The sequence below is a fragment of the Filicampus tigris genome, chromosome 19, assembly GCF_054856515.1.
Source record: "Filicampus tigris isolate MCC_2025a chromosome 19, RoL_Ftig_1.0, whole genome shotgun sequence".
In the NCBI taxonomy this organism is placed as follows: Eukaryota; Metazoa; Chordata; class Actinopteri; order Syngnathiformes; family Syngnathidae; genus Filicampus; species Filicampus tigris.
In genome coordinates, this window is record NC_141235.1 from 10,432,692 (window position 1) to 10,457,500 (window position 24,809).

A 24,809-nucleotide genomic window follows, 5' to 3' on the forward strand; every position below is an offset into this window, starting at 1 on the left:
GCTCCACATACAATGTACTCTGTTTTATTATTATTTATTGAACCACAAAAACACGGTGCGATTGTCAAGGAAGATATATATTTCTTAAGTTAGCCTTTCGGAAATTGAGCTACTTGTTGGATTAATGCGAAGTGCTACCAGCTTGATACACACTTCTGGAATAACAAATTTGCCGAAATCACCTTTATTGTTAATAGATGCTACTCATCAATGTAATTTCTCACATTAATTACCAGCTATGATTCAACAAGGTACGAAACACATACATATCAATTTGCAAAGCTATTTATTTAGAGCTCTGCAAGTGTTTACGTTCACAGATGATCATTTCTATTGGTGACCCCTGCTCTAATTTATTGCAGTCAAACAGCAAAGGTAGCCATTATACCCGCATTATAATGTTTCAGAGTATTTGGTGTATTGTTTGCTCTTCAGCATTCACGCAAAGTGTCGCGGGCAGCTTCACTGCGAGTGAGTTTAAAATGTGTGAATTGTCCTCTAGCCAAGGGCTGAGTTTGGCATCACAAAACCAACAGTTTTTTCCAAGCCAGAGTAAGTACTTCTTACATTTCACAGAGCATTTTTCGGGTTATTTTTTTTTTGAACAGGCTCGAAGAAAGAAGTGAAGAAAGGTCACGTATTCTTCACCGTGCGCATTCATTTCTTCTCTCCAGCACAAAGAAAAATGTCCTTGTTCTCGTTGTGCATTGGGAAGACGGAAGATTTGCGTTGACGTTTGCCCCGTCTGTCAACTCAGCGAAGGTTTATTGCTCATTTATGATTCTTCTCCCTTTGTATCGCCTCCTTCGACCAATCTCTCTCTCTCACAAGTCAGCTCAATGCTACCCGTCCTCCCCCCAGTTAACCCCCACAGGGAAGCCTCCAGGAAAATTGCCCAGCCTCCTTCCTTTCCCTCTCTTCCTCCTCCCCGAGTACGCATCACACTTCCTATTTTCCTCCCCACTCCCCTTTTACGCGTCGCCCTCTGCCTCGCTCTCTCTCCGCTCCACTCGTACACACAAGCCTGTCGTCTGCATTCATTCATGCGGAGGGGAAGGCGCTCAGTCAGGCGGAGCTCACACACATTCACGTCAAGAGCAGGTGGAGAGGGAGGAAAGAGCCCGGGAGCTGTTTGGCAGGAGGAGGAGGACGAGGGAGCGAGCTCAGCCTCACACACACTTTTGTGTGTGTTGCCGTGCGTGTATGTGTGTGAACGCTCTGTCGTGAGGTGTTGGTCACCATGGCTGGCAGTCTGTTTGGAAGACTCTCCCTTGAGGAGGGCGACTCTGCCTTCTCCCTGGAGGGTCTGGAAATGAAGCTAGGGGGAGAAGGTAAGGACACAGTTGTCTACCTGCGGGGCGTCTGCGCAGTTCACTGTTTTGCGGCGTGTTAACCGGTTTGACCCGTGTGCGGTAATTGGCACAGGTTTACAATAAGGTTGTTTGAATGCGACCACGCAGTTGACATCACGGTTAAGTCAATGGCCAGGAGTCTTTTTGTACATCTGCAAGTGATGATGACGAGTCGCGACAGAATGGGCCCAGGGCAGCATAGGCATTCACAGGAGCACAGAACAAGGCCAGTGATGAATGCTAAAGATGGCAAGAATGTCACACTGTGTCGGCGCTGCTATCTTTCCATTAGCATTGCCCGCATTGATTGGCCGACTGAGTGCAATGGAGCGTGACGGAAAGTGGGATAAAGTTCTAATGCTGTTGTGAAAAGTTCTCTAGTTTGAGATAACCTGATCCCCTCCATGGACTATTTAAACTGTGTGACGAAACAAATAATGACAAACGATAAGTATCTAATTCACAAGCCAGAATTGTGCCTCAAAACGTTGTTCTTGCATTTTAGATGATGATAGACAAAAAAAAAAAGTTTAGGCAGAAATTTGATATCTGCATGCTAAAATTGCTATGTGGCTTACTTAGCCTTTTCCAAGATGTGGTTTTACCTCCCCAACCATAATTATAAGGTGTAAAGAGTACTAATTGCTCTTAATTGTTCATTCGTCGTGGGCAGCCTTTACACACGCATTTTTATCATTTACACCCGGACAAGTCCACTTTCCATTTCAAGCCGTGTATGCACTTAAATTGATGTTTATGTGACGGCAATTTGTTCCTGGTGTTACAGAGTGTTCCCATAATGGTTTTTTTTTTGTTTTGTTTTTTTACGGGTGATGTCAAAAACTGAAATGTTGGAACAGATTGTCGTCAACTTAAAATGCACACATATTTGCCAGTAGCACAGAGTTGGACGTACCATACAAGCGCCATTCATAATTGACAAAGTTCATTAATATTGCATGGTGTTTCATTCTGCACATTAATATCCACTGCGTGTGTGTCTGGGGTTATTTATGTGCTGCATGCTTACATAAATGGCCGCCTGTGACCCATGTTGCCTTAAAATGTTAAAGGCACATCTAAAATGGTCACGGTTGCCCGATTAAGTTAAGTGGTGTCACGGCTCATGGCGTCGATTTAAATGCGCGTAAAGTTACATTGTTATAAGTGTCCTCCATATGCCACGCCGTGTACTGTGTTGCAACAAAGCCTCTGCGTTGTAATGGGACTTGACAGGAGTGACAGCCATAGTGAATCCCATTTTCTGGAAAAAGCATCTTGAGTTTGTGTGTGCGCGTACATTGCACATTCATGATGGGTAATGAGCTCATTCATATGCCATTGTGCTCTAATCAGAGACACCATGCCTTAACGTGTTATTGTTTACAACCTTTTAACTGCCTCTGGCTTTGCTCACTTTCTCCCATAATGTTTCTCTCTCTCTCTCTCTCTCTCTCTCTCTCTCTCACACATATATATGCAAATGCATACAATTCTCCATGGTGAAACATGTGCCGGTAGACTTGTATTCACATCGAGATGTTGGATCATTGAGTAAAGTGGGCCGGTTTAGCCTATCAGAGATCATTGTGGGCTCTCGAGGGAATGGGACAATTGAAATCTGCTCGGGCCTACAATACGTGATAATGTGCTGACACTTGCAATTATTTCGCCCACATTGTTCGCTGACGATATATTGCAGCACTCGAGCTGCACACAAACCGGGCAAGCTCTTGCGGTTGAAACCAAAAGTTGATTGCGTTAGGAGTTTTTGCGGATGAAATGTTCTCTGTGACATTTTCTCGCCGCACTGTGTGGCGTCGGACTGCTTTAATGGCAGCTCGTGCTGACCTTCAGTCACCAAATAAGGCGATTGTCCATGTACCAGTACCATGCTAACATGGTGAGTGAGGGATGGGCTGCTTTAAAAACCACTTTTTAAGTCCGCTGTCCTGCTCACTGATTCTCTGGAAGCCTTTTTTTTTAAGAATTGTTGCTCTATTTTGGAGTCAGCCAGCCCTTCCTTTAATGTTTCCAGTCGGTTCAAAATGCTGCTGCTCACCTCTTAAATGGAGCACAAAAAGGGGAGCATGCAACTCCAAATCTGGCCTCCCTCCACTGGCTTTTAGAATTCATTTTAAGATTCTTTTGTTTTCAAAGCTACTCCATCCCAACGCTTCTACTCAGTGCATAAGTTCTGCTGACCAACTGCTTCTGTAAATACTAAGGTCAAGGCTAGAGAGGGGCTAGAGATTTTCTGTTGCTGGTCCCACACTGTGGAATGACCTGTGTGTCAGAGAGAGAAAAGAAGCTGCCTCACTGCCTATTTTTAAAACTTGTTATGAACTTTATTCTTTGGCTTTCAACTCGGCATGTTCATATTGTTTTATTAGAATCTGAGTCATCTTTATTGGCCTAGTACGATATTTGTCTCGGGTGGTTTTACAGCAACAATCACAAAATGAACATTTAGGGCATCTTTATGTTTATGATATATACTGTATATTTTCTGTGTACAGCACTTGGTTCCAGCTGTGGTTGTTTTTATGTGCTTTATAAATAGTTGAGTTGAACCAAATAAAAATAAAAATATTGCCACTTCTAAATTGAATTGTGAAACCACATCAGTCTTAAAGAAGAAGTCAACCCAAGCATATTTTTTCAAGAATGTGTTCTATGCAGGCTCACCATTTGAAACAAGGCATTCTGATAAATATTGAAATGTATTTTTTTGTCTTTTTATGACAACAACCATTCTAGCTGGAGCATGTTGACTCCGTTATACTAAATGGATGTTTTTGCATTTAAGCTCCCGACTGATTGCACTCTGCAAGCACATCAGCATGGAAAGCCTCAACGCTCAGCAGAACGACTAATAAACACCTCATGAAGTCAGCAATGACTCACGAGGTGACTCAAGCCATAATAAAATGTTTCAGCCTCTCTCTTAGACATCCATCTTAAACAACCTGACGAGTTGATAGTAATGACGATATCTGTAAGGATTTATTTGGCAATTGGAAATGGGAGTGAACGGCACTCTGCTCCCCATCGTGGCTCTCAGGACCCCTTGAGAGTCAACTTTGCACACCTCTCAGCTTCCTCTCTGTGTCCCTAAACGCCACTCCATAGCAACAAGGCAACCTTCACTAAATGCTTTGTAAGAGGTTCATGGTCCCCCCCCCCCCCCCCCCGCTGTGCTCTAAGCACAAACAATAATGGCCCAGATTGTTGAGCGGCCTCCGTGACATTGGCTTTAATTGTTACTCTCCTTGGAGGGGACAACAGCCCCTTTTAATTTGCTTTGCTTGTAATTGCACATTCTTCTTTGTTGACAAGTGATGCCAGAGGCCATCACGCTGTATTATTATTAGTATTATTAGCGATCTCAACGGCACGTCCTCGTGAATCTTTCCTTCGAGGGTGTAATTCAAGTGAATTAATCATGTGTTTATTGGTGAATTCACTTGTCAACCTGTTAGCTGTTGGAAGCTGTTTTTTCCTAAAATGAAGTACACAGGTGCCTTGAGAGAAGAGTGACCCAAACCACACGTTTTTTTTTTTGTCCAAGCCTTCGTTCGAATGGTTTTTTTTTGCAAGCAAACATTTGTGATTTGAGCGCTGTATGTTGGCAGTGAGCTCAACTCAACTCACAACAAGCAGCAGTTGGGCACATAGGGAACAATTCTTTGAAAAAAGAGGCTTCAAGCTGTTTGTTAGCAGTCCTAGTTAAAGTTTACAGTCGAAGTTAACATAAAGAGAATTACATGCTGTGCATTTCAAACAACCACTTGCCTTGTTTTACCTTACGACAGTCCATCCATTGACGGCATTCACAGATGGGTCTTGTGGTGTTAAACCTCTTTAAGGAACAGATGTTTGAACATAAATAGTGGAGCAGCACATACGGTCAGATAATACTCGCATATATTCTTTGCAAAATGGAGTCACTTCTGAAACTCCATGTGTGTCTCTCTGTGGCTGTATTATACTGCCCCCAAGTGGCCAAGGCGCACTTACAAGAAGGAGCAGTACAATTTACATTAGAGTGAAGCAAGAAATCTGGTAAAAACGGTGTCTTTACATTCTATTTATTTTTGTGATTCATGTTATAATCATGAAGTGCAATATTATAGAGTGACATTTTTCTTATCAAAAAGCACATAAACATTTTTGTTGGGCTTTTGGGGAGACTGAAATGGATTCATGTCACTTCCATTCATTGCTCTTTATTTTGTTCACACTCAGCTGCCAATTTGTCCATGGTTGCTGCATTCATAAATATAAACCCTGTAAAACTGTTGTGTCGTGCGAGTGTTGTACGTTGCCATTTTGTGCAGTATAAACGGAGGGAGCCACCCAATAAAAAAGTGGCAAAAAAAAAAAAAAGCCTGATATGATTAAAGAGAATCAGGCAAGGCTTGTAAACTGAGCCCCGCTGCTCTGATGTGCGCTGCCAGGTGCAAATCTGGCATTCGCTCCTGGAGCAGAACTGTTGTTGGCGGAGGCCAAACACAAAGAAAATACCTCACTGCAGAAGACTCCTGCAATTAGTAACTCAATTTACTTTGAAATTATCCTGCGAGAGGGCGGAAGGACTGTCTAATGAATAATCAAGGTCGTCGGCTTCTGTCACTGTTATTGCCTGTCTGGCTTCCGTCTCCTTCCTGAGGGGAAGCCAAGATGTGACTTGTGTCCTCATTCTGACTTTGAGGGCCAGCTCAACATGTGGTACAGATTAGCCCGGTTGTCTAAATGTGGAGACGTGAAGTGAAGTGTGCATTGCTAAATTGCTTGTAATCACTCAATCTCACATTGTAAATCACTTTTTCTTTTAATAGAGTGCCAATCACCAATCAGTGTTGAGAATTGTGACGGGCACAAAGACTCTGCTATGGCTTGGTTGGAAAAATTCCGATGGCTCCAGAAACGATGTCATTTGTTCATTCCGATTTCATTGGAAAAACAGGCCACAACGCCGAGTTTGATTATAATATTTAACGAGGTTGGTTTATGTGTCCTGGAAGTTAAGACACGGTAGTTTATTATTGTAATGTTGGTTTCATTGTGTTATTTCCTGACATGGAAGATAGTCAGTCATTTTGTTTACGTTTTGCATTAGATTAAAAACAAATACCGAAATAGTCACTCCCTTTTATCCTTTTTTAAAATTTTTTTTCGATTTTCACACACGACGGTGCATGTTGTTTAGCTTCCCATTTCCAGTTGCTTTTGCTTTTTCTAGTTGCATAAGATTTGGCGCTTTGAGGTGACAGGCTCCGTAAATAGAGAATAATTGGCTAAGCTGTGAAGCTGTAAGTTGCTCCCGCAAACTCGACCGAGTTTCATTAGGAATTTTATCCAGTGTATTTGATTTTTAAGTCGTCAACCACGACAAACGTGTTGGACCGCCAACCCATTGTGCTTTGCACGCGTCGGTTCGAAGCCCATCGTCATCGGGGAAAGATTTATGACACTTAAAACTGTACTAGTTCTGTAATTACTCAAATGTTTGAGTTGAGTCACTGGCAGCCGCGTTAGTTTCTCGACGTAGATAAATGTTGACATAGCTTTGTATTATAGTGACAGCTTCTCATACTGAGCCCTGTGATTTGTTTCGCATTGATCTACGAGTCTTTATCACATGCCGAATTCCCAACTTTGCACAGCAAAGTTGTTTGGTGTGGAGGTTGTACTTTGGCAGTATTTTTCAGTTTCACAGTTATTTGGAGACTTTCTCCTAGTAATTGCCACAGCCATTAAACATGGATTTCCTTTTTAACAAAAGAAAAAGAGCTGAACAGCATACACAAGATTGACTGACAGAATTGACTAAGTACCACACAATCTATAGTACACATTCTTCAGAATTGTCGACATTCTTTCACAATCACTGGCTATTCAGTCTTCTTCTAGTCTGGAATGAATCATTTTTGGAGGGAAATAAGTTCTTGTCTTGTTTGTGTTTTGTTTGTAGCCATGCATCAGGCTTTGGACACGCTGAGTGACAGCATCAGCTCGACAACTGCCAACGACCTGGACCTCATCTTCCTCAAAGGCATCATGGAGAGCCCAGTGGTGAGAGCGGAGTCGTACTGCAACATGTGTAGCTGATAACGCTACTGTTGATAAATGTGAACACGCTCCAAAAAATTGTCGCTCCGCGCTTTCAAAAGTGGAATGTAAACGCTTGTGTTAATGCTAATATTTGGAGCAAAAGAGAAAGACGGTTTGCCATGCTTGCAGTTTTCTTCTTGCCCCCGTCTATGTAATGAGCTGCTTGAACAAAAGGTTATAAGGCCGGCGGCTCTCCTTGACACGTGATGCAAGGTCACTTCTAATTAGGAGTGAGTCTACGAGCGAGTGGCAGACAACATTTGACACTAAAAATATGTTTTGTAGCGCTTTTGTCGCTAAAAGTTGATCATTGCTAAGATCCTTGTTGAGAACCATGAAAGCAAGATGCTACTACATTTTGTTCTCTTGGCTAAAGAATAAAAGTTGAATTCCGATGTCAGTGTGAAGCTTTTCCGAGATTTCACCAACACAATTATCACAAAATGTCCCGCGGTTCTGACTTTTTGTCCTGCCCTAAAGCGTCTCTTACACATACATATCCTGCTTTGAAGTAGATATGATCAAATGCCTTATGGATCAAAACTTTAAATTCACATAAAAATAGCTTTGCACGTAGTTCCTCTTTCTGAAGTATCTGTACAAAAATTGAATAGGCCCTGCAGTGGCAGACGGTCTTCTCAGTGGTTGTTCTCATATTCTGTCGCTTTACTTGCCAAGATTAAGGACCAAAAAAAAACACAAGAAGTAACGCGCTGCGGTATTGCAAATGAATTCAAGGAAAAGACATGTTGATTTATGAAATGTCTTGTTTATTAGTAATGATGACGGTGTTTATTTCTAAGAGAGAGTGACAAGCTGTTGTTGCCCCAGTCCAGAAAAATGCAGTCTTAAAAGGCTTTTTGATGTCGTAGCACCTTCTGCTCAGGCATGCTATAAGTGAACGAGGCTCGCGGATTGATGTCGGGCATTTTTTGTTTTTTTTTCCAGCATTATAAACACTCTTCACTCAGTGGTGGATCCATACCACACTTTAACAGGCTTGTCGCATGCTGAGCGCCAACGCTCACGTGACCAGATGGATAAAAAGCGATTCTGCCGCGAAATGACTTTGCGGAATTGCATTGATTGCACCGCGCTAACTATAAAATGAAGCAATCAGCCCAGTCTGTAACTATGGACACAATCGGATCAGTGATTGGAGTCACAAGTAGGCTGAAAGTTCCAACTCGCTGACCAACTGAGTCAAATGCACCAAGAGTTGGACACTTTTCACGTTTCTTTTCAATGTTGCCCCCGAACAAGCTCGATTTGTAAAACAATACACAACCAAGTGGTTGTGAGACTCTTATCCCGTTTGATGACGATCTGACATTTAGCTGGAAGCGCTGCAGCGGAAATCAGGATGTGAAGGTATACTTGTTGTCCGCAGGGCGTTCTATTCGCCAATCCATTCGCCCGTGAATCGAACGTATTGAAGATAAAATCGGAGCTCATGGACTGAAAGCAATCCCGAGTCAATGACGCCGTGAAATATCATTCATAAGACTTACCAAGCCAGCATTCAGTTTGGTCTGACGTCACTGCCCAAAGCCAATAGGGGTTGTCGGGGAATGTTATGATTTGATGTGTTCATTGATTAATAAAAAAAAGCATTATTCCCACACCATGTGTGTGTGCGTCTGTGTGCTGTTTTATAAAGGCTGTTAAAAATTGATTCTGCGGTGGTTCTCAAAGCCTTTTATAGTGTAGCTATCCTATTGGAAATGGACAGACTCCAATAAATAATATACAAGTGTTATTGAAAGAATTAATGCTGGTATTAACATCGTCCCTTAGAGATTCTGTAGTTTGCATAAATCAAAATATCCATGCCTGCATGTTGTCCAAGAGCCAGAGACTGACAGATTGCTCCAGCAGGTTGCAGTGAATTCTGCCAAAGCAAGTTTGTTTTGATTCGCTGCCAATGATTGGGGAATCTCCTCGTACATGCGTGGAACTAATACATTTGCTGAGAGCTCAAAGACATTCTGGATTGACATTCATGTCTCATAAAGCATATCGTCGCTGTCCTGTGAAAAACACTTATGTCCAATTTTGGAAGGGAAAAAAAAAAAAGTTTTCACGTTAATGCGATGTCTGTCACGCGGAAACACCATTCACGTAAAAATAAGACAATTGAAAAAATGGACGTGTTTTTCACATGACAGCGACGATATGTATATTATACACTCAGTTGCAGGGTTTATTGATTTTAAAAGATAAAAAAAAAAACATCCCACACTCATGAAGATCCATGACTTGAAATAGCGTGAGCGAATAACTTATTTTCTGCTGACCCTGGATCATAAATATAGAAACCATATGTCCTTGACTGTAAGGAAGGAGAAAGTGGAAATCATGGTTCGCTAAAATATTAATGTCTCAGAACACACCGGAAAAACGTACATGGCATGGGATCAAGGCGCATGTTTGTGCTGAGCGTTTTAGTGTCTTTTCACGTTACGAGTGATGAAACTGTTCTTGGTCATTGTTGCTTTCACTGTAAATTAGATTCCAGCCAACAGTCCCGCAAAAAAACGAAATGCGCGCGCACACTAATAATATTTGGCTTCCCAAATTCAACTCATGTACCATCTGCCTTTCCCCTCATCAAAACCAAGGCTCACGAGTGCTTTGAGGAGCCCAAGCTGGAAGCAGTGAGGGAGAACAACGTGGAGCTGGTCCAGGACATCCTCAAGGAGCTCAGCCCTCTGGCGCACAGGAGCCAAGCAGCCGACGAGCTGGCCCGCATCCTGAAGGAGCCTCACTTTCAGGTCTTTAAAACTGAGCCTCTAAATCTCACTGCAAACTGTGCTTGCCTGGACCGGAGTTTATGCTTAATGGTGCGTGCTGTGCCAGCGCCGACATGATTGATTCGGAGCTCCCGTAGGCTTCGCAGTGCAGTGAGCTCAAACCAAAGCGTCTTTATATTTGCATTTTTAGAAATTATGATATTGCCGTCATCTCATTGCAGTCCTCAACTTTTTCTGTCTTTTTTTTTTTTCTTTCCCCCTCCCTGAAGTCTCTGCTGGAGACTCATGATTCTGTGGCTTCCAAAAACTACGAGACTCCCCCGCCGAGCCCTTGTGCCTTCATGGACGCAGCCCTCAACAACCAACCCGTGCCCCCTGACGCTGTGAGGATGGTGGGCATCCGCAAGGTGTCCGGTGAGCACCTGGTAAGCGGATGATGAATAAACTGAGAGGAGAGATCAATGAAGCAATGAGATTTGTTTTGTAGCCTTGTTTAAAAGAAGAGCGGAGAAGATTATTCCATCTCATGACACAAAAAGGAGTGGATTTAGATGTAGTCTCTTCATTAGCATTTTTGATCAATACTTGCTATCATTGCCAAGTACAGTAATTGCTCTTTTTTGCCTGAAAATACAGACACCACACACAGTCGCAGTTTAGTATTCGAAAATTTGCCTACAGTATTCATGTCTATTTCTTTGTAAAACTCGCCTTTTTGCATTTTTTTTTCTTTTTTTTGTGCCCCGTTCCATAAATAAATTAATGCAGTAATTGGTGTCAAGAAAGAATGTTGATGTGATACAGAGCGCGGCTATTATAGTTAATGAAAAATAACCAAATAACAAATCCTAAAATTGAAAAACGTTTTTGTTAACAAAATAAAGTAAAAACGAGAGTGCTTTACAAAAAACTGAAACGAAGATTCGAGCAATAATGTTGTTTGTTTTCATCTTTGTAAATTATTTCATACATTAGTTTTTGTTTTTTGAAGTGTATTTCTTTCAATATTACTGTCCGGCTATACAGAAAAAAGATGTTTTTTTGGGAATTGCAGTTTACTATAATACACAATACTTGGTTAAAGTTTTTAAATCTTGTACTCCAAAAACACTCAATCTATTAAAAACCAAAAAAATAAAGAAAATTTACTAAAAGCTAGCATTTTTCGAAACAGATAAAAATGAACAAACCCGCTCGAAAAACTAATTCGAACTGACTGAATTAAAAAAAACACAAGTCCAAACAAAATAAAAACAAACTATAATGAAAAATCTAAAGCTACTATAACGCTGATACAGATACAACCTTTCCATTCCGGGGAGGAGCTACATTTAGCCTGGGTTGGTAGTCGGAGTTACGGAGAGTCTTCTCACTATGTGCATGTACGCGCACAATTGCAGTAATTTTTTAAATATATTTTTTTAAATCAAATCACTTGTAAAACATTGATCTTTAGGGGTCATTTTTAAAATTCACTTTGAAATTGTTTTAGGATCATAGTTTTGGCTAACTTCAGGGTTTCAACTACCGGTATTAATTCAAAACCTTTTTAGAGGTGTGTCCATTCCTCAGTTCCTGTCCCGAATGAATAGCGGGGCGCTTCCTGCACTGACGTTTATTCCGCAATTGCATTTAGCTCAGTATGAAATGCTTGTGGGTTAAAGGGAGTGACGTTTCGCGTTGAGAGCGGCGAGCTTGTGATCGCCAGAATCCTCCACGGCGGCATGATTGACCAGCAAGGTCTGCTCCACGTGGGGGACATCATCAAGGAGGTGAATGGCAAGGAGGTGGGCAACGACCCCAAAGTCCTTCAGGAAATGCTAAAGGAGGCGAGTGGCAGCGTGGTACTGAAGATCCTGCCCAGCTACCAGGAGCCGCACACACCCAGACAGGTCGGTCCATACAGCCACATCTTGGCCAAATTATCATCTGTAATCTTAAATAGGACAAAATGTCATTTTCAGGACAATGAAAAGTGATCACTGCATTTTTGTGAAAGGACAGCCCGCAATATTTCGACAGACCCAGCCTTCATAAATACAAATTAATTCAAATTGCAACCCGCGATTACACTCAATGTTGTTTCAAATAAGTTGCAGCCCTTGCACTCGTTTCTGTTCAATCCACTTTTGGGCTCAGTGGGACCTAAAGTGTGTTACTTATCTCCAGCCTACTCTGTGATTTTGTTTTGGTTGCTGTTAGTACGGAAAATCCTGCCGCTCAAAGATAGGATGTTGGAAATGGAGACAAGGAATTCATTAATCCGGGCTTGTCCTTTAATGCTGGGTGCTTGGTTTTTCTTCAAGCAAAGAAGGGCTTTATTGCCTCATTTGCAACTTATCTCCACATATTATGCAGAGCTGATGTGAGAGAATCACCTCGAGTGATAAACCTGTATTTTAAGTAAGACTGCTGATAGTCTCTTAATTGTTGTTTTCTCTTTCTTGGAAGTTGTTTATGTAATCGTTTGGCTTTTGCTGCCCCTTTTCAATGAAGTGTGCCAACTTTTTTTTTTTTTTTTTTTTTTTAGCAAGGGCTTTGCTAGCTCACGGGCTTACTTGTTTATTACCGTAGCACGTGACCGAGCTGCTGAGCGGTGCTGTGAAAACCGGTGCTCAATAAAAAAAAAAATTCAGATTTTAACAAATGGCCGATAGACCCATACCAGTTGGTTGGGGGATGCTATCAGTGTTTTTGTTTGTTCAGCCCAAAAATGAATAAATCGTTAGCCCGATAGCATAATTGCCTAATTGTCATTTTTGAAAGTATCAGACAAGTAGTAAAAAAGCAATTCAACAAAAGGTTGAGTTTCCTCGATTCAGCCTCTGCGGATTACCATGGCCAAGACAAAACACATTTTTAGCAAGCACATGAGCATTTTGATATTGTGACAGTAAATTAAAAATTAGTAAGGCATTTATGGTATTAGGCTAACAAAATTAAATTCTGTAGCGGGATGTTGTAAGTGTTGTAATTGTTCCCAATGTCTGAATCTTTTTTTTTCTTTGTCACTTAACCAAAAGCAAGGTCATATTTTATTGGACCAGAAATAGCAGTTTGCAAAACAGACAGCTATCCAATTCGCATGGCACTGTGGTCCTCGGCTGACATTTCATCCCATCCGATCAAATATGCTGTGAGCGTTTCAATATTAGCATTTTCAGTGCCATTGAAGAGGAAAGTGGCTGCCAATTGTGTTTTGTCTGCCAATAAACATCAGCTTTCCAAATCAATGGTCTGCAAAGAAAGGCTGTTTTTGTCCGGAGCAGAGACTCCATAGATATGAATACAATTGTTCCTCTCATAGCACCATGATTTAAGGTATTGATCTTTGGCTGGACATTTTCTATTCTAGCGACCTAGTTTAAATAAAGTGGGTCTGCCAGAAGTGCCCTCAAATGCCCCAATTGTAAAACGTAAACTCACTCCAGTTGTATTTCAAAAGGGACGGTCTACTAGACTGTTTAATAGATTTGCATGTGTCCCAGTGTTATACAGCCTTGTGATCATCATCTCAGTCCCATCCGCTGAGCTCACAACTCCAGCCGCAGCCTTTAAAACGTCATTTAAACGCAACACGCACACAGCAGTTTTGTTTTTTTTATTTTATTTTTTATTTTTTTAAATGATCATACATCACTGGAGTATGAGAAACGGCGTCAAGTGCAGAAGGGGGAGGGAATGGTTTCCATGGCGACGTATTTTCGCTCTCCATCTTTCTTTCTCCCTCCCACTCCCCCTCTCCCTTTCTCTTTCTCTCTCTCTCTCACTCTCTCTCGTTCGCGCGCGCCTTGTTTCTCTCCGTTGGTGTCCTATCGTTGAACGTTGCGGTTATGATGTGACGTCGAGTGGATTTGATTTGTTCTTCCGCCCAAATTAATAACGTCCACTCTTGAGGGGGATTCATTTCACAGCATGCAAAGTATATGCCTGTTTGTTTTGAATTCCCCTTGTACGTAATCCTAAATGTGTGTCATTCCAGGCTTTTGTCAAATGCCACTTTGACTACGACCCATCCCACGATAACCTGATTCCGTGTAAGGAGGCAGGACTGAGCTTCTGCAGTGGAGACATTCTGCAGATTTTCAACCAGGAAGACCTGAACTGGTGGCAGGTCATCACAGCCTCCAACATATAGCTCCGCGCATCGGGTTGTTCGACACAACCCGGAAACTGTTTCTTGCTCTTTCTTCAGGCCTGCCACATCCAGGGAGGTAGCGCCGGTTTAATTCCAAGTCAGCTCCTCGAGGAGAAGAGGAAAGCGTTTGTGAAAAGAGATCTGGAGCTCGTTACCACAGGTACGACCGAGAGGACACGCCTCTTCTCGGCAGGCCGCAAACAACAGAGCGAACGGAGAGAAACACTTCCAATTATGCAGATTTGACCCCATGCTGCATAAACACGCTGGGAACAAAGACAACATCTGTTCCGCTCAGCATCATGCATGCATTTCACCCGCGCTGTCACCTCTCCGGTCTGCTTGCGGGCGCCGGAGTACTGGTAATGAGCAACAGCATGACTCGGGTGGCCCTCCTCAAGATGTCGGTTGTTAAACTTTGCAATCGGCCGCGCTAGGGTTGTCGGTCGACCATCGATACTCATCTTCTCACAAATTCAAAATTGTCACGTTCCTTGAGATTCAAGTATGTGGCCTACAGAGCATTTACTTTATCAAGTGTGCTGTATTATTTGAGTTAATTTTGCAATCTTATCCTCAAATTGGATGGTTTTATCGTAAATATATCATTAAATTTACTGTAAATAATAAAACTAAAATATAAGTCAAATAAATAGTTGCCTAACATGAACACATTTTGAAAAATGTATCAAATTGGCTAATGAATTATTTTTAAATATATTATTTATTTTATTGAATAATTGGTTTACTGAAAATAAGTATTTTTTTAATTAGTGAAGTAAAGAACATATACAAATTTTTGTCATTTTATTTAATAATTGGTTAATTACCATTTGTTATGAATAACTACCTTAAAAAAGATTCGCCTTTTTTCTTATTTTGCGATTATTCCGTTAGAGGATATGGTTCTATGAGCCAAATATGGCTTAGCATTACATTAGCAAGAGTCCTATAATATTTGTTGCAAAATGTTGCATTACACCCATAAAATTGTAAATTAAATGTTTTTATTTTATATTTATTTATCACGTTAAATAATTGGCTAGTTGATTATTGTAAATAAAATATGTTTTAAAAAAAATAAATATGTATTTAGTAAATTCCAAATGAGAATGGGTCATTATATTATGAAACTATTTGACATGCGTTAAATATACATGTTTGAAATGACAAACGGCCTGGCCCACCTGTTTATTTTAAAAATCAAATATGGCCCTTGAGCACAAACGTCACCCAGCCCTGTTTTAGAGGCATGTGCTGTGTACAGTCATTACAGACAAAAGCTGTGTGGTGAGTCACAAATTTGTACTTCGCTATCTGCAGAATAAGCCAGTGACATACTGTAAGCGTCCTTGGAACCAGGGAAGGACACGTCTTTATCCCCTTTTCATCTAAAACCAACAAACTGCAGCCCATCCAGAAAATTGCCAATGTAGTTCAAGAGATGTAGCCTTTTTTGGGTGGAGGGTGGCTATAAACATATAAATGTATGCCTTTGAACAAAAACATCATTCCCTCTATCTAACTAGCTAACACAAAGGAGCACTCTCAGAGTGCTTGTATGGTGACATCTAGTGGTCGCATATGCACATAACATCAGCTCCTTCCACTTATTGAAAATGGAGAATGAAGATATGTTAATACTGTAAGGAAATGGCTGGCAAAAACAAGCATGTTCAATCTGTTTTGGATTCTCTCAGGTCCTTTGTGTGCTGGAGTGGGTGGCAAGAAGAAGAAAAAGATGATGTATTTAACCACTAAGAACGCAGGTACTTGAATCAGTTCTTGAACGCAGGCGCTCTCGCGCTGGGGTGCACAACCAGCAGCATATTTAAAATTTGCATATTATTTTACAGAAATAAAGTCTTGGTTTTTTTCAACAACAAGATTTATTTTAGTCCTTTTTTTTTTTTTTTTTTAGAATAAAAAAAATATATATTTTTGAAATTCACTTGTTAAAGTATACTTTCTTCCCTTGTTCAACATTGACTTTAATATCATCATAATATTGTGACTTTCACATTATAACTTTTTAAAAACTGTGTTCTAGGAACATTACGACTTTTTTCTTGAACATAGGCAACTTTACCATTCATGTGACATTTAGGGCTACACATAAGTGACGTTTAATTGGCGCTAGGATTATAAGGTGATCCTTGAAAAAATGTCTCCCCTGTAAAGGGGTCCCTGGACCCAAAACGTTTGGGAAACAGTACACCGTATCAAATTTCTAATGAAAGTTTTTTTTATTTGCAAGAATTTGATCGTCACGAGCTGCGGATCTATGAGGAGGTTGCCAAGGTGCCACCCTTCAGAAGGAAGACGCTGGTGCTGATTGGTGCGCAAGGCGTCGGCCGCCGCAGTCTAAAGAACAAGCTACTGGTGTTGGATCCCCAGCGGTACGGCACCACCATCCCTTGTGAGTGCGAACATACCGCAACATATAAAACCGCACATTCTGATCATGAAGTTTCACCGCAGAGCTTTCCACTTGTCGTCTCCAGTCACCACCAGAAAACCAAAGGTGGACGAGAGGGACGGTCAGATGTATTCCTTCATGACGCGCGGCGAAATGGAGTGCGACATCAAAAACGGGCGTTTCCTGGAGCACGGCGAATACGACGGGAACTTGTATGGTACGAAAATCAACTCCATACACGAGGTGACGGAAACGGGAAAGATCTGCATCCTGGATGTCAACCCTCAGGTAGAGGAATCATGCTCTGCGCACAGAAAAAATTAAGGATATTGGGCTTTGGTTGAAAATTTAGGGATGAACCTAAAATACACTACCGGTATAACCTTTACAGGTAAACCAGTTGACCACTAAAGTGTTTGAATGACTTGTACAGTGACAACGGCCATCCCTTGTGTACAAATGTGTGTTTTCTCAAGGCTCTTAAAGTTCTGCGGACATCTGAGTTCTTGCCCTACGTCGTGTTCATTGAGGCTCCCGATTTTGAGGTACTCAAGGCCATGAACAGGTCGGCAATAGAGTCAGGAGTGGTCACCAAACAGTTAACGGTGAGTGCAAACGTAAATACTGAAGACGACCAAGCACCCGACGCGCACTGAAATCCCTCCCTTGACGTGCTCCCTTCAGGACTCGGAGCTCAAGAGGACGGTGGACGAGAGCGAGCGCATCAAGAGGGCCTACGGACATTACTTCGACCTCTGTATCGTCAACGACGGCCTGGAAACCACATTCCGAAGTCTACGCGCCGCCATGGAAAAACTGTTTAACGAGCAGCAGTGGGTGCCTGTCAGCTGGGTCTTTTGAGTTTCAGTGCACAGCTGGAGAACGGCGGACCATTTCATTTGACCCCCACTGAGCCTTTGAGGGGCAGAAATGTTAAGTGGTGTCTTTGGACAGACTTGGTGTTATACTTAATTTGCCATCATTCTGTTGATATTGAAACCATTCGAGGGTGGGCTCTCGGTTTTTAGTGCAATCGTGTGAGTGGGTGTGTGCTAATTGCTAAAGTTGGTAACCGACGTCTAGAGTAGGGACGGGCAGAATTTGGCCCATTGTGTGACTGACGGTTGATTACAATGTACCCCCACTATTTGTTCGTACGGTATCTTTGAAGGTGATAGGGACGCATCAATCCGTGAGTAATCGACACCCACCCGAAAAAGATTTAGAATTGCCAAGATGGCAACAAAGCACTACTTTACTATCAAACAGGGTGATGTCATGTCTAAATGAAGCTCCTAGCCCTCACTTCAACTTAAATGAAACAAAAAACTGTTTTAAATGACTATTTCTCTCAAATGTCGTTCACAAATCTGTCTGAATCTTTGTTAGTGCCTTGGGTGAAAGAATCCGCTTCACAGGTGTCGCATATCAAGATGATGCTTATGACGGCATGATTATTGCACAGGTGTTCCTTATGTTGTTAACAATATAAGGTCAGCAATGTAAAATGTGCAGTTTGCGTTTCATGCGCAGGTCCAGGAACTGGAGCAGAGGCCATTTGCTTGTGAAGACCTCAAAGTCAAAAATTCTGAAGTTTAAGTCAGATTTGGATGTTTTGGGGTTGCGAACATCACATGCCCTAAACCCAACCCCGAAAACAGGTGAGCCGTGACGAGACGTTACCTGAGCCCTTACACACTGTCGTGTCATTTTCAGTTGACAACAAGTGTACTTGTTGTCTAAGTATTAATACATCACAAGCTAACTATTCCTGCATCTAAGAAGGTGGCCCTCTTGTAGCACTTTGTTCATGCCGAAGAGTGGAATTATATTGTTAAGAAAAACTTGTATACAAGTACAAGGCAAAATGTCCGTCCCCTAAGATGGATAAAAACTGGTGGATTTTTCTGCTTACCGGTAAGTCATATTCCACAAATGCAATATTAGTCCAAATATTATGTTCAGACTCGCAGGTAAGGCATAAAACATTTTGTTGTAAAGGAAAATGTTCGACTTGACTTCCCTTTTAATTTGTCACACCCGTGAAGTAGATGTGTTATTTCGGCAAAGGAGAAGTGCTCACAAACACAAATTTGGACAAATTCGTGAATGATATCTGAGACATAAATCTTTGAGTTTTAACTCGTGAAAAAATGGAAGAGAAAATCAGTTGCAGCACCAAGATAGTGCCGGAGCACTACCTGTATTAGACTGGACTTTGGACTGAGCACAAAAACGGTGAATGACGCAGGATAGTTTCCAAAATGAATCCTGCGACGAACCGCATATATGCCAGGGAACACTGTAATCGCACCTTGACGCCACTGGGTGAAAATGGAGAGTACTGCTTGGCTGTAGTCAGCAGAGGTGCTGTTGATTGAGTCTCCGTTTTTGTTTGAGGTCAAAAGGGGAACAACAGTTTTCAGCGATAGAACATTGAGCTAGATCCACAATATTATCTTTGCTCAATACAACATTGGCTTTAAAGCAGGAAGATTCAGAAATTCTCCCGTCCCATTACAAATATTTCAAAATTAGCATTTACTCGTTCCCCCATAGTTGATCAAGAAAATGTAGTGGAATGGCCGTTTCCTTGTAGAGAGTAATAATTTATTGCTGGTAGGTCAGTTATGTCGAAAAGGATCTATCTTTTAGCCTTCCAAATCTTAAATACTTAATGTAGTGTATGTTTACATTGGATTGCTACAAGACAGACAAGTAGGTGACAGTAACATACCAAATGTGACATTTGTATTGAATTTCATGTATTTTACCACCTCATCCTCAGTACGATTGTATTTGTTGAGAAATGTGCTTTATTTGTGTTTCTTCAATTGTCTGGGGGAGAAAAAAAAAACAGCAATAGAAACATGCAGCACATTAGACACGTTGCTACAGTTCTCTACATTAAACAGTAGAAAACTAGCCAATATCGACCTATTGACCACAACCTGCTTGGTTTTCGTGTATTTGTAGCACTGAGAATTGCAAACCAAGCAAACGTGATCTTCGCAGAAAGATAGACAAAGGAACATGAAGGCAAACATTTGTTCCCTTTTCCATGTTCTGTTACAGCTGATGTCGTTATTTGTGACGTACAAGCAGTCCAATGCATACTTTTGCCTTAACATGCTTCAAAAAGCCAAGGATTCATAGGATATTTAAATATCCGTTCCAACAATACTGGCAACCTGGACATATTTATTTTACCTTCAACTCATAAGTAGTGTATTGTAATAAAGACTGTACTATCACTCAAAGACGGGAAAAGTGTTTGTGTGCATGGCCGGTATGTAGATGGAGGGCTATTTACATTTTATCTTCGATGCAGAGCAGCAAAGTATGTTTGTCATAGAAACGAACCGTATGTTGCTAAAAGTTCAGCTGAAGGATGTCGTGTGGGCGGGTGGGTGCACGTGGGTGCTGGTACAGGGTGATGGCGGTCTTGAGGGGGTCCTCCAGTGATGAGGAGCCAGAGGCAGCGTGATTGGATACATCTCATAGGCGGGGGGCGGGCCCCCTGGCCAAACGCTCGTCAGTTTGGGGTCGAACTGAAAGATTTTTAAATTGAAATTTGCAAAGTTAGCATAGAAAAAAATAAATAAATTGCTGCCATGGTGAAATTGGCTCATTTTCGCGATAGTAGTAGTACAAGTATAAGGCTTTCCAAATAAGGGATGTGCGTGTCATTAAAAAAAATAATTGCGATTGTGTGACTCGTTATTAACATGCTAATTTTGACAAACCCAATACATGTATACAGTAATAAAAAAACATCCTGACACTGCCGCTCTGCATACCTTGATGATAGCGCTTTGGCCGCAAAGTGCTCGGAAATCAACTTTCCACAATATGAGTCCTTTAAGTATTTAATATGACACCGCATCACGCTTATTTTTCAAAAATAACTCCTGTAAGGGATCCCCGGTCCCATAAAGTTTGAGAGTTCTCGGCCTAAAGCTCTTCATTTAAGGTGGTTTACCAACCAGTGAGTAAGGTGGCGGGAGATCAATGGTGCTGTAGCGCGGAGGAAGTCTGTCGTAATGTCTCTCCACCACCTCCTGACCTTCTCCTAGCGAAATGGCTTGAATGGAGGCGCCGCTGTCCTCTTGAACAGTTGCCATGGTGACATCATACACAGCTCTCTTCTTGGCGTGCAAGTAGAAGCAGAGCAGCACCGCAGCGATGGACACCACCAAGCAAGGGAATCTGGGAACAGGTAATTGTCCATTAGGATTATGTGATTATTACTTGTTCAGCGCTGCCGAGAGATATTTATTTAATTTGTGCCACGGCCAAGCTCGTAACTTGAAACACTCGTATCTAAAAAATCCTATTTCCTCATTGAAATGAATAGAAAAGAAGATAAAGAATATATGAGTGTGAGTATTGCTTTATCGTCAATCTACTTGTCTTGGCACCGTTTGTGTTTAAATCGCCTTTGCTCAAAGTGTTACGCAATACAATATAACCAGGGGCGGAGCGTAGGTATCAGCACAGTGGGGGCCGAGCATTCTCGATGGGCCCTCATGAAAGTAAAACAAACAGACGTATTGGGCGCCCTTACCATTTCCATTACGTGTTAGCATTCAGACTTCATGTGTTTGTTAAATACACCACATGTAATTCTCTTTGCTTAGTTTAGTTTGGAAGTAAACTTCAACTGGCAGAGTGAGTTGAGTTCAGTGCCGCCATATAGCACGTATGTCTCAAATTTTTGTCAAAGTGAAAAAGAAAAATCATCCGAATGACAACTAACATCTCGAAAAAACTCGGAAGTTGAATCACTTGTATCTCAAGACACCACTGTATTGTTCTTCACTGGGACTAGTGTACTCACACATATTGAAATATATTCAGAATGGTCATGGCTCCCACACAGACACTGTTGAAAACAAACAAATAAAAAATGTCAGTTTTTTCTTAATGGTAAATTGAATTGAAAATGAGGATAAAGCGGTTCAGATAGTGGATGGTTATATATATATATAGTTTAATTTAAATAGCGCAGGTGCCGAGGACCAAGCGGTGTGTCAGAGGGGATGGAGCCTTTACTGTTGCTGGTCCTTCCCTTTGAAATGACCTTCCATTGAATGTTAGGAAAGTCCCCTCTCTGTCCATTTTTAAAACCCATTTGAAGACATTACTGTTCTTTGGCTTTTGATCCGACGTGAGACTGACAGTTTTCTGCTGCTTTCCGGTGTCTGTTGTATCTATAGTATTTTGAGTTTCAATTTATTGCTTTCTCTTGTTATATTATTGCTATTTTGTTATTGTAATGTAAAGTGCTTTGTTACAGCTGTAGCTGTTATGAAATGCGCTATACAAATAAAGTTGTATTGTGTGTGTGTATACTGTATATGTGTATATATAGATGTATATATGTATATTTATGTGTGTATATACAGTATATATGCGTGGATATATACAATATACACACAGAGTACATTAGGATATAATGCCATTTACTGTTTGAGTAAAGCTACTCAAATTCACTTCTTTGAAACGCACCTGTGCATATAGCTTTTCACTATGTACAGTGCGTATCAAAACTGTAATGCAAGTGAACATTTGTACAGTAAAGCCAATAAAACCATATAATGTCTATTTTGATTATGATAACTTCATGCAGCATAAAACAAGTGAGCTGTTCATCATGCAGATGATTCAAACGTCCCAACATTGTGCCACACTTCTTTTTATGTAAACAAACTAAAGCTGAGTTCAAGCTGTCACATTTGTGTGACCTTACGATAACCCTGCAGGCTTTACACCGACAACAATTACATTTAAAATCACAACGGTGTACCAATGAAATTGTTTGTAATGTGAATGAGCAACATACTCTTTGGACCTTCATCCTATAAATCTGTGGCTCATTGCGCCTTTCAGTATCTGCTGTGTCTATATAACTCATTTAAAAACTTTAAAAGGAAACTAAACACACTTAAATGTGTATACATATTTATATATTTGATGTGTAATATTGAGTCTTACCTTGTCAAGGAATTCCAAACATAATTTAAAGCGTCCTGAGCTTTGCGTGGCTCAAAAAGGGTATTGTGTCACTCGTAATGTGTTCACAGCGTAAGGCGGCTTTTTACGGCGTTATTGTCTCGTTTAAAGCCGCAGGACTTCAACTTCCTGTTTAAGACATTTCCTGGGTGGATGTTAGAAGTTTATGTTGCTCAATGAATGTTTAACTAACTGTTACACTTTTGCAAAAATGATGCTCGCCAAGCTGTTAAATGCTGGATTGAGTAAGTTGGATGGACTCAAAAGATTCAAGTTGCTTTACTGTAGAATACTGGCTAAGGCATCACAGTAGCTAGCCAGATGCATGTAAATATTCCCTCCAATGGTTGTGAGCAGTATAGGGGATGATATCGAAGCAATCTGATTGGACAGTCGCTTAGCGCTGGAATGTTCCTACAATGCTGGGACATCATTGACATAAATTTTGCCCCGGAAATAAGTTGAACAAGTTTGTAGTAATGTAATTGGTTAGCTAGGTATTTGTTTATGAACTGCCTAGGTTGAATTGCTCTCACTCTATAAATTTCTAAATATAAATTCATAGCTCATGTTGCACGGGCAGATGCAGCTTGCACCTGTGGTCCGGTCTGATGTGGCAGACCTTTATTGATCTTGTGTTTAGGGCCTGTTCCTGTGCTGCCATGATTACTACCTCGTTCTTCGACTTCTGACCACTTTTATATTTTCTTGATGTCAGCCACTTCAAATTGTTCGTCGTACACGCCATCCAGTGACTTGTCTTTCCATGACAGTCCATCTGGCTCCTTCTCATTCTGACTTCTGTTGTCTGATGCATTCAAGAAGCAGGACATCCCTGGGGTCTATCTTCTTAACATTCTTGCCGGCCTGTCTTTTTCTCCTAAGCGACTAAAAATCACTTATAGCTATCTAATGTTTATTATTACATTCCCAATGCACAGAGTGTCTATGATTAAAAACTACAACCGCAATAATCAACATGATAAATGAATACCTCTTGGCAGCATTAAAAGGGCAAATAAAACCTGAGGCTAGGCCAGCCACTCATATTTCAGGGCTAACTGATCAGAATGCAAACACGTTCTGAAACTAATTGTATGATAATGACTAGTTGCTTTCTGGTTCAGCCCCGGCATGGCATTTAAAAAGCAGTCACGACTTGCTGATATGAGCATTTAGTAAGTATATCACTGTCACTTGTCATCACAGTGCTTTTTTTTTTTTTAAGGGTGGCTCACATGATGAGTAGAAAACATTCACACATGGAGACCTACGAAGGAAGGGGAATGGAAATGAAGAATGCAAAATGAAGAAATGGAAAGTGAGGAATCCCTGTTCGAGCTTGTTTCTTTGGAATGTTGTGGGCCAGTGTTGAAACATGTTGAAGGTATCTCTGCTACTTCTAGAACAAGTGTATGATGAAGCCTGTACATGGAGATATACTAAAATATTTCATGTATTAAAAATGTGTGCATCCACTGTATGCATAAAGGTTTAATGTATGATAAGTATACTATTCGCAGTAATCCCTGCTTTATCGTGCTTTGCTTATTGCGGTCTTGCTGTGTCCGTTATTTTTTTCTTGTCTTCAACTATGTTAATAAGATGACAGGTATTGTAAGGCTAAAGCTATAAAACAACTTTTTTTGTTTTTTTCCCCACATTATTAGTTTTATTGTTATTACCAGTCCAAGGCAAGGTGTGGCAAGTTTATTTGCATAGCACCATTTATAAGGAAAATCTATAGTGCTTTACACTAATCCCGGGGGTACCCCGCCAATTGCCCAAATTCAGATCCCTCCCAGTCCAAAACAACATGCATGCTTAGTTCGCAATTGTTCATAAGTGTGAATGGTTGTGTTTCTGTATGTGCCCTACGATTGGCTGGCAGCAAGTTCAGAGAGCCCAAAGTCAGCTGGGATTGGCTACAGCTCATCCGTGACCCGATTGAGGACAAGTGCTGTGAAAAAAAAAAAAAAAGATGGATTTTAATGTAGCATAGGTGGCGCTGGAGG

At 41.1% G+C, this 24,809-nt stretch overlaps 3 protein-coding genes across 8 annotated transcripts in view; 1 reads left to right on the forward strand and 2 right to left on the reverse strand.

Moving 5' to 3' along the window:
* mpp2b (MAGUK p55 scaffold protein 2b) overlaps positions 1 to 24,277 on the forward strand; it is a 31,842-nt gene extending 7,565 nt beyond the window's left edge. For 3 of the 5 annotated variants that reach the window (XM_086016302.1, XM_086016304.1, XM_086016303.1), the window contains exons 3-13: positions 7,330 to 7,430; positions 10,091 to 10,243; positions 10,492 to 10,647; positions 11,887 to 12,114; positions 14,205 to 14,336; positions 14,418 to 14,520; positions 16,061 to 16,129; positions 16,618 to 16,779; positions 16,865 to 17,067; positions 17,256 to 17,384; positions 17,464 to 20,039. In XM_086016302.1, the coding sequence (XP_085872428.1) occupies positions 7,330 to 7,430; positions 10,091 to 10,243; positions 10,492 to 10,647; positions 11,887 to 12,114; positions 14,205 to 14,336; positions 14,418 to 14,520; positions 16,061 to 16,129; positions 16,618 to 16,779; positions 16,865 to 17,067; positions 17,256 to 17,384; positions 17,464 to 17,640 (1,613 nt within the window). In that variant the 3' untranslated portion in view covers positions 17,641 to 20,039. Of the gene's footprint in view, positions 1 to 1,054; positions 1,332 to 7,329; positions 7,431 to 10,090; positions 10,244 to 10,491; positions 10,648 to 11,886; positions 12,115 to 14,204; positions 14,337 to 14,417; positions 14,521 to 16,060; positions 16,130 to 16,617; positions 16,780 to 16,864; positions 17,068 to 17,255; positions 17,385 to 17,463; positions 20,040 to 20,855; positions 20,999 to 24,022 lie in introns of those variants that run through there. The other 2 variants (XR_015082500.1, XM_086016301.1) reach the window with 2 other exon arrangements.
* On the reverse strand, positions 19,579 to 22,836 carry LOC147129437 (uncharacterized). The gene is made up of 4 exons (XM_086016308.1): positions 22,777 to 22,836; positions 21,620 to 21,664; positions 20,766 to 20,988; positions 19,579 to 20,330 (listed from the first exon to the last, which is right to left on the reverse strand). Exons 2-4 carry the CDS (start codon positions 21,646 to 21,648, stop codon positions 20,160 to 20,162), a joined length of 423 nt encoding a protein of 140 aa, XP_085872434.1. The 5' UTR covers positions 21,649 to 21,664; positions 22,777 to 22,836; the 3' UTR covers positions 19,579 to 20,159.
* The window catches only part of abi3b (ABI family, member 3b), a 3,610-nt gene continuing 2,264 nt past the window's right edge, over positions 23,464 to 24,809 (reverse strand). The window contains exon 6 of one of the 2 annotated variants that reach the window (XM_086016306.1): positions 23,464 to 24,754. In XM_086016306.1, the coding sequence (XP_085872432.1) occupies positions 24,720 to 24,754 (35 nt within the window). In that variant the 3' untranslated portion in view covers positions 23,464 to 24,719. The other variant, XM_086016305.1, reaches the window with a different exon arrangement.